At 43.5% G+C, this 17578-nt stretch overlaps 1 protein-coding gene across 1 annotated transcript in view; it reads left to right on the top strand.

Moving 5' to 3' along the window:
• Positions 1 to 961: 961 nt before the first annotated feature.
• Positions 962 to 17578, top strand: part of LOC141192340 (uncharacterized) — a 28795-nt gene continuing 12178 nt past the window's right edge. The window contains exons 1-7 of the mRNA XM_073661857.1: positions 962 to 1235; positions 6881 to 7039; positions 7169 to 7348; positions 7423 to 7546; positions 7630 to 7727; positions 7925 to 8015; positions 11069 to 12212. Of these exons, the coding sequence (XP_073517958.1) occupies positions 6947 to 7039; positions 7169 to 7348; positions 7423 to 7546; positions 7630 to 7727; positions 7925 to 8015; positions 11069 to 12212 (1730 nt within the window). The 5' untranslated portion in view covers positions 962 to 1235; positions 6881 to 6946. The remainder of the gene's footprint in view (positions 1236 to 6880; positions 7040 to 7168; positions 7349 to 7422; positions 7547 to 7629; positions 7728 to 7924; positions 8016 to 11068; positions 12213 to 17578) is intronic.

Below are 17578 nucleotides of genomic sequence, written 5' to 3'. Positions count from 1 at the left end.
CAGTACCGTCAGCTGGTTCTCGGCAGTGCCTTTGGCTTAGGTGCCTCCTTCTCGGTATCCAAGTTCCACCAACGTCTGGTGGTCCTTGGTAGTGCTTTCTGGCACAGGTACCTCCTGCATAGTAACAGAGTTCCAGTACCGTCAGCTGGTCCTCAGTAGTTCCATTTGCTCTTGTACCTTCTGCTACCCATCCGGGTTCCAGTACCGTCAGCTGGTCCTCGGTAATTCCATTTGCTCTTGTACCTTCTGCTACCCATCCGGGTTCCAGTACCGTCAGCTGGTTCTCGGCAGTTCCTCAGCCTTCTTGTACCTTCTGCTACATTTCCAAGTTCAAGCTTTTTGAAATGGTTCTTGGTAATCACTCTGGATCTCTCTGACGAGGACCCTGAAGACCACCCCGAAGAAGACGAGGACCCCGAAGACGAGGACCCTGAAGACGAGGACCCTGAAGACCACCCCGAAGAAGACGAGGACCCCGAAGATGACGACCCTGAACACGAGGACCCTGAAGACCACCCCGAAGAAGACGAGGACCCCGAAGACGACGACCCTGAACACGAGGACCCTGAAGACCACCCCGAAGAAGACGAGGACCCCGAAGATTAGGACCCCGAAGATTAGGACCCCGAAGATTAGGACCCCGAAGACGACGACCCTGAAGACCACCCCAAAGAAGACCAAGAAGATGACCCTGAAGAAGTTGACCAAGAGGACAAAGAAGAAGAAGACAACCACCAAGATACAGAAGAACAAGAGACAGAAAACCAAGAAGCAGAAGTACAAGAAGCTGAAGAACAAAAAGCGGAAGAACATTAAGCATAAGACTAAAAATCAGAGCAAAAGATAATATCTAAATTATAAGCAGAAGATGACTAAGCAGTGTATGGTGGTGAGTCCGTTCCTCCTCGTGGTGCCCCTGGAAAAGACCTGCTGCTGCAGGCCAAACTGAACGCGGACAAATCCTGTTGTAAATCTTTAGTGACGGGCAGAACGAAAGGTGTAATGTTCAAACTTTTATAGATAACAACTACAGGAATGCCTGTCACAAATAAGAATATGATGAAGAAGAAGAATATGAAGAAGATGAAGAAGTAGAATATGAAGAATGTAAAAAAAAAGAATAATACGAAGAAGATGAAGAAGAAGAAGATGAAGAAGGTGAAGAAGAAGTTGATGAAAAAGATGCTGATGCTGAGGATGATGAAGGAGAAAGTGTGGGAGAAGTAAAAAAGAAGGTGAAGAGCATGGAAGTAGTGAAACATAAATATCTGACAAAATATAAAAAAACTTAACATAGTCAATATTTCCGTAACTCAGAACGTCATAAAAAAAATATTAATTCCTGCTATTTCATTTGATTGGGCTAAACCTCTATGCCTTTGTTGTCTCCCCCACCTCCCCCAATACATTCTACATTATTCTTAGTTGTTTTCCTTCATGTAGAATTAACCTACAAGGAAAGAAAGGGTTTATTTTTATTCCGATATTTCTGTCCCATTGACTTGCATTGGTTTCCGGTATCGGAATCGGCGATATCCGATACTTTTTGGGTATCGGTCCGATCCGATATTTCCCGATATCGGAAGGTATCGCTCAACACTAGCCATGACGTCAATTAGTCATGTAACGGGTCACGCAACCGCTGACGTTGGCAGGTCCTTTAGTCTACCGCGAGCTGCCGGCAAGCCAGGACGCATCGGATAAAGACACCGGGGGCCATCAGAAGCCATCCGGTTGCATGGATTTATATAGTGTGACCAAGTTGTCAAGCACTTTTCAAGTGATGCTAAAATTGCTTGGAAAGCGCTTGACAATCCGCATGCGGAAATGCATGTGAAGAACGCTTCACTTCTGTACAATCCACATGCGTTTTTTCTGCCAGGGAGATGCAGAAACGCTCAGGAAAAAAATCCAGAGCATTTCTGCATCGTGGGCACATAGCCTAAAAGATAATGCCTTACCAACACCAGGTCAGATTACCAATGCACTGCAGGATGCAGCAAGCCTCAATGATAAAGGCGGGGCCAGCACATGTGCAAAATACTGATGCAGACAGCCACTCACTAACCTACCATTTCATGGAGGGAGTGGCTGTGTAGTCTGCATAGGGCGCCAGTCACACAGATATGTGTGATGCACATTGTCTGGCTTGCAGCCTATTGATGACACCCATACTATTAGGCTGTGTGCCCACAATGCGTTTTTAATGCGTTTCCGCAGCGTTTTTGCTGCTGCGGAAACGCATTAAAAACGGGCACGTGCTGCGGAAATTTCCGGTGCGGATTATCATTGCGGAAAAAAACGCAGCACTACCAATTATTTTGCGGAAGCGCTGCGTTTTCACCGCCATTGACTTGCATTAGAACGCGCCAATTCAGAAAGACTGCATCTGTACTTGCGTAATTGGCGCGTTCTAATGTGTAGATGGTACCCAGGTGTGGAGGACAGGAGACTCTCCTCCACACCCAGGTACCATTAAAAAAGCTGTAAAAAAAGAATAAAATTAAAAATAAATATATACTTACCTTCTGGCGGCCCGCGGTGCGCTCCTCCTTGCTTCCCGGCACTTAGCGATGGAATGAAGGACCTGCTCTGACGTCAGAGTCCTGTGACGGGTGACGCGACGCTGACGTCGGCAGGTCCTTCAGTCTACCACTGCCGGCAGCCGGAACCGAGCGAAGCAAGACAGCGCAGGCCATCGGAGGGTATGTATAGATTTATTTTTTTACATTCTCTCAGGTCACACTATATAAATCCATGCTGGTTGCATGGATTTATATAGTGTGACCAAGTTGACAAGCACTTTCCAAGTGATGCTAAAATCGCTTGGAAAGCGCATGTCAACCCGCATGCGGAAACGCAAGTGAAGAACGCTTCACTTCCACATGTCCCCGGCAGGAAAACGCATGTACAATCCGCATGCATTTTTTCTGCCAGGGAGATGCAGACACGCTCAGGAAAAAATCCTGAGCATTTCTGCATCGTGGGCACATAGCCTTAGATCATACGGGCTGCCAAGCACTATATACATGCAAGCACACAAGACATATGCCCCAATTCATCCAGCCAACACTAAAGAGGCCTGGTGGGGTATTTATCATGTTGTGTATTTATCTTATACACTATTTTTCATCTTTTTTGCACATTTTTTTGCACTATGCATCACACATATCTGTGTGACTGGCGCCCGCCTTATGCTGACTCCATCGGTGTGCATGTATAATACTACACAGTCACCCCCTCCATGAATTTGGTAGGTTAGTGAGTGTCTGTCTGCTTCAATATTTTGCACATGTGCTGGCCCTGCCTTTATGATGCAGGCTTGCTGCATCCTGCAGTGCATTGGCAATCTGACCTGGTGTTGGTAAGGTATTATCTTTTACTGTGATGTTTTTTGAAATTATGTCCAATGTTCACCTATAGAACCTTTGCACGATCCGTTCTTGCGTTTTATCCACTCCCAGATGTCCCCCCAAGACATGTGAATGGGCCATGTCCAACACCTTCCGTCTAAAGGGGCCCGGCACTAACTGCTCCACACTCTCCTCCCTCACTTTCTTGACCTGGTACCACAACTCCTTACTCATCATAAAATGGGGAAACCTTGTGTCAGCCCCTGACTCCTGTGCAACCCCATTTATAATAGTGACATTATTAAAGGCTCCCTTCAGAGTTAGGTCCCTATATTGGGCAGACCCAAAATTCTCGCTGGTCACCCCTAACTCTGGAATTGCAGACTCAGGGGGCACTACCTCCTCATCCCCCACAAGGACACAAAAGGGAAACCTGTCTGACTCTGGGTGTGGTGATACCTCATTAGGGTTAATTTTTTTCTTATCTGAGCCAGCGAACCCAGAACCCTTCCCCCACAGATCCCAAAACAAGCAAAAGTCCCAGCCTATAATAATAGGGTGCAACAAGTCCTGAACGACGCCGACCTCGTGGGACTCTGTACCGTGGGCCATTTCAATGTCCACTCTTGCCCGTAGGGTAGTCTTTAGCATCACCATGAATGCACTGAACGCCGACTTTTTTCCCCGGGATAATTTGGAGAGGAAGGGTGGCCCTCATAAGGGTCACCAGGCTCCCGGAGTCTAGCAGTGCCTTTACTTCCCATCTGTTCACCTTCATGTGACATGCTTCTGGCCCCTCGCTGGGTGGACAGTTCACACTGCAGGCCGGATAAGCATAATATAAACAACGTTGTCCTATGTTGCAGTCCATTGCAGTCCATTGGCTCAAGGGTCAGGGGACAACAGGCAGCTATATGGCCTGGGCCGTGGCACCGCCAGCAAACAACATCACCTGTATGGACCTTGGGCACCACCTCCCTCGTCCATTTGGACCTTGGAAGTCCCACCACCTTTTGGGCCTCCACCCCCTGTTGGGAACTCCAGCATGTAGTGTGCTTCCTTCCCAAGGAACCTTCAACCCCCTGGTATCTCTTGATCAGTCCGACCAGTTCATCTGCATACCGGGGATCACCCTGGGCAACCCAAGGCTGTATGGCCCTCGGCAGGGAGTGCACAAACCGGTCCATCACCACCCACTCTACCATCTGCGCAGACATTGAGGACTCTGGCTCAGCCACTTCTGGACCAGGTGCAGCAGGTCAAACCTTTGGGACGGAGGTGGTTTGTTCCAGTGATACGAACCCGCTGTGCCCTGATAGTCATTGTCAACCCCAAGCGTGCGAGAATCTCAGTTTTTAGCTTGCCATACTCTTTCGCATCCTGCAAAGCTAAATCATAGTATGTCTTTTGGGCGTACTATGCAAAGCTAAATAGGGCGTACTATGCAAAGCTAAATAGGACGTCCTGCAAAGCTAAATCATAGTACGCCTACTACGCGTACTTCTGGGGCTCTCCAAGTCAAGTATGGCGACAGTACCTCTGCCCACTGCTCTTGTGGAAATTTCTCCCTCTCGGTGACCCTTTGAAACACCATCAGGAAAGTCTCATCCCCCAGGGTCATTTTCTGCAAAGCTCGTCATGCTGCCTTCCGGACATGGGAGTCATCAGTCGGACCTGGGGTTGGAGCTCTCATCCTGTCCTGGATGGCGGTTGCCAGAAGCTGCATCTGCTGATGTTGTTTCTGCTAGTGCTGCTGGATCTGCTGTAACTACAGCCTGTTGGTCTCCTGTTGATGCTGCTGCGACTGGACCAGGTGTTTAAGAAGGTCCTCCATTTCGTCTGGCGATGCTTGCTGGCTTGCGACAGACTTCACCCAGGGCATGCAGTCCATCCTGTAGCACTCATACGTCTCTGCTGGGAACTCTGCCCGCAAGTCTAACACTAATTGTGGAGGTTTTACTCACTTGGGTGTGACCGGAGGAAAACAGGAGGCATGTTCCTTTAAAAGTTCATGTGGGTTTATTTCTTCATAAACCCAGAAGCCAAACAGAAAAGAAAATAGCCTTTAGATCAGGCAAACAAAGTAATTGTCCTTAGCAGGTCTCTGCTCAGCCAGGCCTGTGTGGCACACAAGCTGGGGTAGTGTCCAGTGTCCTGGCTTGGTCTGAAGACAAACATACACAGGAGGCCTTCTCCCTCCAAACACACAGACCATGTGCCAAACAACAGCCTCCATTTTATAGGCTGTTAACCACATCCAGAGGTGAGGTAAGTGGGTAGCTGGACCCGCCCATTCTCTCCTAGCTACCCGTAACCCGGCTCCCAGGTGCACCAACCGATACTCTTAGTGCTTATCTGCCCTAGAGAAACACTCCGGGTTACATCACAGAGACCAGCCATCTCTGTGACACATGCCTCCCATTGACTATGCAACCATTAACCACCTTAGAATACCTTGATACATATCTGGTTTTATGATCACCCCACGGCTGATGAAAGGGAATCTGTCACCCCCTGGGACTTATCTGACCTCTAATATTGGCATACAGGTGATAGAAATGTGAGTCTATAAATACCTGTATGCCTCATATTAGAGGTCTGTTTGCTGAGAAATGGCTTTTTATTCAGTGAAGATTCTGATGCTTGCTGTTCGTGGGGAGTGGATTCCCTTTAATAAATACTCACTTAGCCTCATTCTTCGTGCAGATACTAATAAATACAGGACCTATGAGATTTTTACCATATGATAGTTGGATAGTTAGGGGTGTATCATCCATAGCAGCAGCCCACAGGGCCACTATGGTGCCCGTGAAAAAACACAGAATTTGAGCTTGGTTTAAGTTGGTATCCATGCAGCACATAAATGCATGTTTACTATAGCAATAAATCAGAAAAAAACCTATAAGAAGAAAAATGATCATAAACCCTGCTGTAAATAAATAAATAAAAAGGAAAAGTGCATTTAAATAAAATAGGGTTCTTAGTAACTCTGTTTTTGATCAAAAATAGCATGAAAGCTATCCCACCATGGTAAAATGAACCCATTCAGGATAGTCCTACTCTGTTTAATATTAAAAACTTTACCATGTATCAAAGCCTCAAACTTCTGTGTGTGAATCAGACATGAGATCTAACGTGATAGAAGATTACAATCCGGGGAAGACGGGAAACATTCATATAGACGGACGGAGGAGATGTAGTCAGTGAAGAACTCTGGCTAAATATGTTTGTAGAATCGTAGTTGAAGATGTCGTCGTCCTCCTCATGAAGTAGTTATTTCTCATGTCACGTGTAATGAATATCTCCTGCAGTATTGCTAATGCCGATTGCAGTGTCGGTAAATGAGACGAGAATTAGCTTTATGGAAGATGAGTCTATGAGAAACGTGTTCAGCTACAGACTCCAAGGAAGAAAGTGCTTGTTGTATTTGGCCTAAAATATATAGGTTTTATTACTAGATGTAAAGCAGGAAACTAAATACTGTAAAATAATATATCTCCTCATATGTTTCCCCTTATTATCTCCAGTAATTGTATTATTACACAATATCAGATCCTCTCAGTGAAGATCTTCTATTTAAGAGAATTTTCCTTATGGACCCATCAAAGACAGATATGGATAGAGACAAGATGGCAGAGAGGATATTACACCTCACCCTAGAGATCCTCTTCCGGCTTACTGGAGAGGTGAGAGATTCCAATAACGTCACATTACGTCATTCTTATCTATGGGAATAACAGATGAACAGAACTGGAGAGGTGAGGACTCTGGAAATGTCTGTAGTGAGATTTATTTATATGTCTTTCCATAACCAGGATTACATAGTAGTGAAGAAGACCTCTAGTGAGCGCTGTCAGGTCCATGTGTCTGAGGGATGGGAAAGACCCCTGAGCTCAATCACAGGACCTCCATCTCACCCCTTCATACATGAGGACATCAATGACCAGAAGATCCTAGAACTCACCTACAAGATGATTGAGCTGCTGACTGGAGAGGTGACACTGCTGGGACATTATACTGTAACGCTATGAAAGGATCGGGGGGATGATGGTATCATTGTGTGTGTCAGGTTCCTATAAGATGTCAGGATGTCGCTGTCTATTTCTCCATGGAGGAGTGGGAGTATTTAGAAGGACACAAAGATATGTACAAAGACGTCATGATGGAGGTTCCCCATCCCCTCACATCACCAGGTAATAGACAGGACTAAATACACACGGCCCATAATTATCTGTATGTAAAGAATAAATTCAGTCCCTGTATGTGTTTCTTCCAGATCTATCTAGTAACAGGACAACACCAGAGAGATGTCCCCGTCCTCTTCTTCCACAGGACTGTAAACAAGAAGATCCCAATGTTCCTCAGGATCATCAGGTAGATGGAGAGAAGGTGTCATGAGATCTCCCCTATGATGTGTAGACGGCTGTGAAGGTCTTGTGTTCAGTCTTGTTTTATCCACCAGTTTTATATGTTTTATACTTGTGTAATGAGAACAGTGGAGATGGCAGGATTAGAGCTGATCATAGATGTGACTTCTCATCTGTTTGTGACTTTTACAATATTTGTTTCAGGGTGAAGATCTCACCCATATTAATACTATAGAGGCATATGTAAGGGGTCATGAGCGGTGTAAAGAGGAGATTCTTACATATGACTACCCAGGTGAGTAGTAACCACTAAATGTACAGAAGTCACAGATTCTTCTCTGTCACCGGCTGTGGCTGCTTTATCGGTGGTGTAGTACGGCCTTATCACAATCGTGTGATCGCCATTTTGCCTCTAGACCACAACATTCTCTTCCACCCAAAACTGTTCAAATGATTTTGGGCATTGAAACCCTTTTCCATAGAACTTACAACCAGGAGGATCCACCTACCCCCTGTGATTAGGAGACGCTACCTGCCCAGATCTGTAAACCACAAAGCCAGAAAATCACTTGAAAAAAATATTATGATGGGACTGTAAGAGAAAGCGGAGGGTAATGATGCTGTTGGCTTCCTAGAACCCTGATATCTTATTGGATGAATCTACCTTCTCTCCCTTCTGTGCTGCTGAATGTGCTCATATGGTCCCTACAAGACCAGGTCCAGTCTTTCTGGCCAAACTTCACTTTTATGATCGACAACATTAAATGTGCAGTGAGGCCAAGTGTGAATTTCTGTACAATAACAACAGAGTTTCCCTTTATCCCGACTTACCAATTTCTTTTAAAACCAACTAAGTTCAAACAGGATTGTGATAAACTAAGCAAAAAAAAACATTACACCTGTGCCATGATATATCTCTAAGCTAAATTTAAGATGCCTCATCTCTGCAGTATTATAAAAAGTTCCCTTTGAACGTCTAATATTTCTTCTTGAAATTCATCTGATAGAAAATATTGTCCCTTACGATAGTTTAGATTGCCAAGAGCCACCGAGCCCCATACTGTAATTACCCCAGAGAGGTTTCACCACTAGTTACTCACTACTTACTGATGAAGACTGTTGAGTTTGATCATTTCAGTAGATGTGTTATGGTCTGTACTCACAGTTTTGACTATGGTAGTTAGTGCCCAAAATACTCTGATTTAACCCCTTCCTGCAGCCTGTTTTGTGTTCCTATCTGAGCCCATTTTTCAAATCTGACATGTGTCACTTTATGTGGTGATAACTTTGGAATTCTTCACAAAGGATAATAGGAAACAAATGGACCTTACAAATTATATTCCATCTTCTCTTGAATCTGACAATACCCTATATACGGTTATACACTACTGTCTGATCACATGGCAGGTTAAGAAGGGCAGGAGCGCCATTTAGCTATTTGAATGCAGATTTTGCTGGGATAGTGTGCAGACACAATGTATTGGGGACACTATTCGTTGTCACCTGGCAGCTCAAAAGATAGCTACCACAAACAGGCTTGGCACTATCTACTCCATTTTCCAGATCCCAGGGTTTGCCTTGCTCATCATCCTTTAACCCCTCTACATGGATTTGGACTTAGACAGAGACCCCCTAGGCTTGGGCCACAGTGTTACCTAATGTTCTGTGGTGTGAGCTGGCAAGAAGAATAGTCAGATAGCCAGGTCAGAACCAGGAGGTCAGAGAAAATATAAAATCACACAAGAGTAGTCAGTAAACGGGCCGAGGTCACAACAGGAAACAAATACACAAGCCGGGAGCTGAGCACAGAGGACTGAACCAGAGGAGAACAAGGCTGTATCTGGCAGCTTCTGGCAATATGCTTCCAGCTTTAGTAGGGTGCGGTGCTTTCCAGTTGGCTGAAACAAGGAGCAGATTACTCCAGCTGGACAGCACACACACCCATACTGCCAGACTGGATGGTACTACTGGTCCCAGCAACCCTAATCTTAGTGGCTGGACAGAGCCTGCGCCGCCCAGAGCTTATGGTTTTGACGTCTCCTCCATCACCAGCGCCGCCTGCAGGATGAATAAGGCGGCTCCTGGTGAGAGAAGCAGACGTCGCAGGAGCAGATCCCAGAGGAGATGGGACCCACCATTTGCAGAAGCCCTAATGTGACCAAATTGCAGAAAACCAGAGCAGTAGAAATCCCCATAAAGTGACACCATTTTGGAAATTATAACCCTCAGTGAAATAATCTATAGGAGTAGTGACTATTTTGACTCCACAGGCACTTTCCGGAAATTAGCACGCAGTGGATGATGGAGAGTGAAAATTACAAATATATAATTTCATTACCCAACACATTGTGCCCAGATTGTGCTCCAGGAGACACACACCATCAATTAATTGGGTTCTTCTCACTATAGTAATGCCGAATACATGGAGGCTAAATGTGGTTTGAGCGCACTGCAAGGCTCAGAAGTGAGGGGGAGATCTGACTTTGGGAGAGTGGATATTGCTGGATTGGGTTATGGAAGCCATGTTGCTTTTCAAAAGCCTTTGAGCCACTAATAATGTGGAAACCTCTGGTTTTCCATTGACAGATGGTGGACCTGAGTGGGGACTTGTTTTTTGTGAGATGAGTAGAAGTTTTTATTGATATTATTTTTGCCTACATAACATTGTTTGGTGACTTTTTATTCCATATTTGGGAGGCAGAATTAACAGACAGTTGGACACCACCCTCCACTGCTCCATCCTATGAGGTTTTCTATTAGACTGTGAACTGTTATTGTCTTGGTGAATAATGACGGCTAACATAGGGCAAAATTAAAAAAAATCACAGAAAAAGATACAGCCTTACCAACACCAAATCATAACAAATGCACTAGCAGGATGCAGCAGACCCCCATGATAAAGGGGGGGGGCAACGCAGGTGCAAAATACTGGTGGAGCAACCACTCACAAACCTACAAATTCATGCAGGGGGTGGTTGCCTAGTATTAAAGATGCACACAGAAGAAGCTTGCATAGGACGCCACTCACACAGGTAGGTGTGATGCAGTGTCTGGCTTAGGATAGTGATGATGCCCATACTATTACATCAGGAAGGCTGCCCAGCGCTATATAAGTGCACCCCACATGGACAGACACCCCAGTACACCCAACCAACACTAAAATGCTAATGCATTTGTTATCTGATTTGGTGTTGGTAAGGCTGATTTTTTCTGTGATATGTTTTCTTGGTAGATAATGATACTTTTACATAAAGTACATTTTTACGTAGAGTTTAATTAGAAATATTCAACAATATAAATTTTAAGGATATGTTATTCATAAATAATAATTGGTTTTATTCTTGGCAGATGACTGCACCAGGAGATCAGAGGAACAGCTGACATCTTCAATTTTTAAAACAGATGATCTTGAGATCACACAAGATACAATTGAAGTGAATGTCATTACTCCAGATTTACCATCATCCCTTCACAGCAAAGATCTGTCATCTGATCATTTGAAACAGGTCCTGTCTTCTGATTCATTACCGACTAATAAGGAAAATCAAAGTCACAAAATAAGCATTAAAAAACAAACTGCTCCTAAAACAAAGAAGCCATTTTCATGTTCAGAATATGGAAATAGTTTTTCCCTTGAAACTTCTTTTCTTAAACATCAAAGCATTCACACAGCAGAGAATAGATTTTTTTGTTTCAAGTGTGGGAAATTTTTTAACCAGAAATCAAATCTGGTTAATCACCAGAGAAGTCACACAGAGGAGAAGCCATTTTCTTGTTCAGAAAGTGGAAAATGTTTTACAGACAAATCAAGTTTAATCAAATATCAGAGAACTCACACAGGGGAGAAGCCTTTTTGCTGTTCAGAATGTGGGAAATGTTTTAGCCAGAAATCAGATTTGGTTAATCACCAGAGGACTCACACAGGGGAGAAGCCTTTTTCCTGTTCGGAATGTGGAAAATGTTTTAGCCAGAAATCAGGTTTGGTTAAGCACAAGAGAACTCACACAGGGGAGAAGCCCTTTTCCTGTTCAGAATGTGGAAAATGTTTTAGCCGGAAAACATATTTGGTTATACACCAGAGAATTCACACATGGGAGAAGCCTTTTTCCTGTTTAGAATGTGGAAAATGTTTTAGCCGGAAAACATATTTGGTTAAGCACAACAGAACTCACACAGGGGAAAAGCCTTTTTCCTGTTCAGAATGTGGAAAATGTTTTAGCCGGAAATCAGTTTTGGTTAAGCACAACAGAACTCACACAGGGGAGAAGCCTTTTTCCTGTTCAGAATGTGGGAAATGTTTTATCCAGAAATCAGATTTGGTTAATCACCGGAGAACTCACACAGGGGAGAAGCCTTTTTTCTGTTCAGAATGTGGGAAATATTTTAGCTGGAAATCAGATTTGGTTAAGCACAAGAGAATTCACACAGGGGAGAAGCCTTTTTCCTGTTCAGAATGTGGGAAATGCTTTAAAGATAAATCAGATTTGGTTAAGCACCAGAGAACTCACACAGACGAGAAGCCATTTTCATGTTCTTAATGTGGGAAATGTTTTACACGGAAATCAACTCTTAACAAACTTCATAGAAATCACACAGGGGAGAAGCCTTTTACATTTTTAACCGAAAATTGTATCTTCATAAAGGGGTTGTCCACTACTAGGACAACTCCTTCTAATTCCTCATGTTTGGCCTTGTTAAAATAAAAACACTCATACGCACTTACTGTTCTGGCGCCATTCCATTGGTGTCACAACTTGCGTTTCCGTAAGGCTGTTACATCACACAATCCTGCTGCCAATCAACGCCACCTTCAGATGTATTGTACATCAACAGGAAGGACATGGCCTGGACATAGCACCAAGAGAATGCACACACTGAACGCACTCTCTTCAGACCGTGTTCTTGGGGGAATTATAAGCAATTTACACCCTCAAACATGACTTTCGATATGGGAAAGAAAGACGAGATCAGAGGTTAATCTGAGGTCCTCCACCTCTGTCAGCATGTCTGGTATGCAGCGTTTCTTATGGAAGGTCTTATCTTCCTGCTCCGGAGCTATTACTGCCTCACCTCAGCGTTCACCTCAGCGTGGAAAAAGAAGCAGTCTTAACCATCATGATGTCAGACAGCTCCAGCCTGTAAGTCCTGCGCCAACTTCTCTCTTAATGTAGGCCTCACAAGAAAACAGCTCCACAAATCTCCCTCTACTCTCACCGAAGCCCACAGATTGAGCAGTGCTTGCTTCACAGGGACATTTACCCCCCAGCCACAGGTTATTCTGATATGGGGAACAACATAACTTATTTCATAGAATGGTAGAATTGGAAGGGACCTCCTGGGTCATCTGGTCCAACCCCCTGCTCAAAGCCGGATACTCTAAATCATCTCAGACAGATGTCTGTTCAGCCTCTGTTTGAAGACGTCCATTGAAGGAGAACTCACCACCTCTTGTGGCAGCCTGTTCCACTCATTGATCACCCTAACTGTCAAAAAGTTTTTTCTAATATCTAATCTGTGTCTCCTCCCATTCAGTTTCATCCCATTGCTTCTAGTCTTTCCTTGTGCAAATGAGAATAAAGATGATCCTTCTACAATGTGACAGCCCTTGAGATATTTGTAGACAGCTATTAAGTCTCCTCTCAGTCTTCTTTTTTACAAGCTAAACATTCCCAAATCCTATAACCGTTCCTCATAGGACATGGTTTGCAGACCGGTCACCATTCTGGTCGCTCTTCTCTGAACTTGCTCCAGTTTGTCAATGTCTTTTTTAAAATATGGTACCCAAAACTGAACACAGTATTCCAGATGAGGTCTGACCAAAGAGGAGTAAAGTGCGATAATGACTTCACGTGATCTAGACTGTATGCTTCTGTTAATACATCCCAGAATTGTATTTGCCTTTTTTGCTGCTGCATCACACTGTTGACTCCTGTTCAGTCTATGATCTATTAGTATACCTAAGTCTTTTTCACATGTACTGTTGCTTAGCTCTATACCTCCCATTCTGTATATGCTTTTTTCATTTTTATTGCCAAGACGTAGTACTTTGCATTTTTATATCATTTGCATTTGTATATCAGATTGCGTCTATCCCTACTAAAGAAGATATGGAGCAATATATTCAGAGGCTGGAGACCACATACAATACTGAAATACGTCCCCTCACTTCTATCCTGTCACAGCTTACTGACAAGTTACAGAGATTAGAGGATAATGTCGTCCAAGTTAGAGGCCATCATAATGCTCAGAAACTAACACTGGATCTTCACAGCCAGTAAATAAACCATCTGTTTAATATGGTTGATGATCAAGAAAATGGCAATAATATCTGGATAAGGGGTATACCTGAAAGCATCAATGCACAAGTGATTATGCCAACACTACGATCATTATTCAATAATATCCTTGGTGATCCTATTGATAAGGAGGTGGAGATTTATAAGGCGCACTGGGCAATAGGCAATCATGGCCTAGATCCTGAGCGTCCAAGGGACATTATCTGTCGTATACATTTTTTTCAATGTAAAAGAGGCCATTGTGAGGAAAGCAGAGGAGTTGGGTCCTGGTGATTTCAATGGAAAACGCATATAATTGCTCTCATACAGTACAGATGAAAAGTTTGGACACACCTTCTCATTTAAAGATTTTTCTACATTTTCATGACTATGAAAATTGTACATTCACACTGAAGGCATCAAAACTATGAATTAACACATATGGAATTATATACTTAACAAAAAAGTGTGAAACAACTGAAAATATGTCTTATATTCTAGGTTCTTCAAAGTAGCCACCTTTTGCTTTGATGACTGCTTTGCATACTCTTGGCATTCTCTTGATGAGCTTCAAGATGTAGTCACCGGAAATGGTTTTCACTTCACAGGTGTGCCCTGTCAGGTTTAATAAGTGAGATTTCTTACCTTATAAATGGGGTTGGGACCATCAGTTGTGTTGTACAGAAGTCAGGTGGATACACAGCTGATAGTCCTACTGAATAGACTGTTAGCTGCTTTTTTCTTGCCATAATACAAATTCTAAGTAAAGAAAAACGAGTGGCCATCATTACTTTAAGAAATGAAGGTCAGTCAGTCCGAAAAATTAGGCAAACTTTGAAAGTGTCCCCAAGTGCAGTTGCAAAAACCATCAAGTGCTACAAAGAAACTGGCTCACATGAGAACCGCCCCAGGAACGGAAGACCAAGAGTCACCTCTGCTTCTGAGGATAAGTTTATCCAAGTCACCAGCCTCAGAAATCGCAGGTTAACAGCAGCTCAGATTAGAGACCAGGTCAATGCCACACAGAGTTCTAGCAGCAAACACATCTCTACAACAACTGTTAAGAGGAGACTTTGTGCAGCAGGCCTTCATGGTAAAATAGCTGCTAGGAAACCACTGCTAAGGACAGGCAACAAGCAGAAGAGACTTGTTTTGGTTAAAGAACACAAGGAATAGACATTAGACCAGTGGAAATCTGGACTTTGGTCTGATGAGTCCAAATTTGAGATCTTTGGTTCCAACCACCTTGTTTTGGGCAACGCAGAAAAGGTGAACGGATGGACTCTACATGCTTGGTTCCCACCGTGAAGCATGGAGGAGGTGTGATGGTGTGGGGGTGCTTTGATGGTGACACTCTTGGAGATTTATTCAAAATTGAAGGCATACTGAACCAGCATGGCAACCGCAGCATCTTGCAGCGGCATGCTATTCCATCCGGTTTGTGTTTAGTTGGACCATCATTTATTTTTCAACAGGACAATGACCCCAAACACACCTCCAGGCTGTGTAAGGGCTATTAGACCAACAAGCAGAGTGATGGGGTGCTACGCCAGATGACCTGGCCTCCATAGTCACCAGACCTGAACCCAATCGAGATGGTTTGGGGTGAACTGGACCGCAGAGTGAAGGCAAAAGGGCCAACAAGTGCTAAGCATCTCTGGGAACTCCTTCAAGATTGTTGGAAGACCACTTCCGGTGACTACTTCTTGAAGCCCATCAAGAGAATGCCAAAAGTGTACAAAGCAGTCATCAAAGCAAAAGGTGGCTACTTTGAAGAACCTAGAATATAAGACATATTTTCAGTTGTTTCACACTTTTTTGTTAAGTATATAATTCCACATGTGTTAATTCATAGTTTTGATGCCTTCAGTGTGAATGTACAATTTTCATAGTCATGAAAATACAGAAAAATCTTTAAATGAGAAGGTGTATCCAAACTTTTGGTCTGTACTGTATCTATCCTGAATGACACTTGCTAAAAGAAGGGTATTGAAACCACTACTTGATGCCATCCGGAAAAATGGCCTGATGTACTCCTGGGGGTACCCATTCCACCTGTATATTTTCAAAGATCCAAGCAACATGAGACGTATTTGTGATGTCCTGGACATTCCCAGAATCCATATATCTGACTGGCCACCTGCTCCACCATTGCCACTGACAGTTCCAGCACTTCACAGAAGGTGTTCAATGGATCAGGAACTTGATGGTGATGCAGCCAGATGGGAAAGGAACCTGCTAATCATATGAGCTCCTGAAATGAATCTTGTCTTCCCTGATGAGAGACAGTTTGCAGATGCTTACTTATTTCTTTAAGCATATAATTAGATATATCTAAATAGAGCATTAGGTGCCACTCTTCCACTATATAGAATGTCTAAGTTCATATAAGATCTTAGACCGGCATATAATTTGAGTTCACATGATACTACTGTAATATCAGGCTGTATTACATTACTTGCTTTATATTCCATGGTTCCACCTAATAGGAATCCTAGAACTGAAAGTTTGACTTACGTCTGTAAAGACAACCCCCAGTTAGGGACTTACATTGGGATCTGCTTGTTTCGCAATTTCCTACTGTTTTGATATATTCATAATCTATACTTCTTAGACACTGAGAGGTAGACGTTACTATCTACCGTCTATACTTCCTCTTTTAATCTTTCTCTCTTCCATTCCTCCTTTTTTTCATATAATATGGCACAACTCAAAACTTGCTCATTGAATGTCAGAGGACTTAATGTTCCAGAGAAAGGAGCTCAAGTGTTTTATCGTAGGCATAAACAGCACGTACATTTTCTCTTTCTTCAGGAGTCACACTTTAGAGGGGATCATATATTGTACCTCAGATTATTAATAGATATTATTCATCTTGGCGTCCCAGAAAAATGCAGTTTTGAAGTCTAAGGTGCTGAGTATAGGCCGCCACAGATCACTGCCGCGTACTATTGTAGAAACACTGTCTGACACGAAGAGGAGGTACGTGTTTGTTAAGATCTCCATCTACTCCAAAATTTTGACTTTGGCAAACTTCTATCTCCCTAATTGTGACCAAATTAAGACATGTCGTCATTACTTAAACAAACTAAAATATTTTGCGGAGGACCTTATCATCATTGGAGGTGACTTTAATTCTGTCTTGGATCCTTCTTTAGACGCGTCCCAGGGCTGGTGTCACCAATCTTAAACACAAACAAAAGCTTTGCTAATTGTGCTTTGGTCTCAACTGGTCGATGTATGGAGGATACTACATCCAGACGTAAAGGATTATACCTATTGTTCTCCTTTACACAATATGCATAGCCATATAGTCTTTTTCTTAATTAGCCATCACTTGCCTACATGGCAACCTACATCTCGGGTAGGAACTACTGTATGGTCAGATCATGCTCCTGTGTATTGTAATCTGACTATGCCGGACTCCACCAAGGCTTCAGATGTTGGAACCTAAATGATAATCTGCTGAAAGACTCACTCTGTGTCTCAGACCTTCTTGAGACTATAGACTCCTTCAAATATATGAGCATGATGAAACTGCCTTACCATTTAAATGGGAAGCACTCACATGCGTCCTCAGAGG

The sequence above is a fragment of the Phyllobates terribilis genome, unplaced genomic scaffold (genome assembly GCF_046119375.1).
Source record: "Phyllobates terribilis strain yellow unplaced genomic scaffold, ASM4611937v1 Scaffold_60__1_contigs__length_8166268, whole genome shotgun sequence".
Classification (NCBI taxonomy): domain Eukaryota; kingdom Metazoa; phylum Chordata; class Amphibia; order Anura; family Dendrobatidae; genus Phyllobates; species Phyllobates terribilis.
The sequence above is the reverse complement of the archived record's forward strand: the minus strand, read 5'-3'. Positions and strand labels throughout refer to the sequence as shown.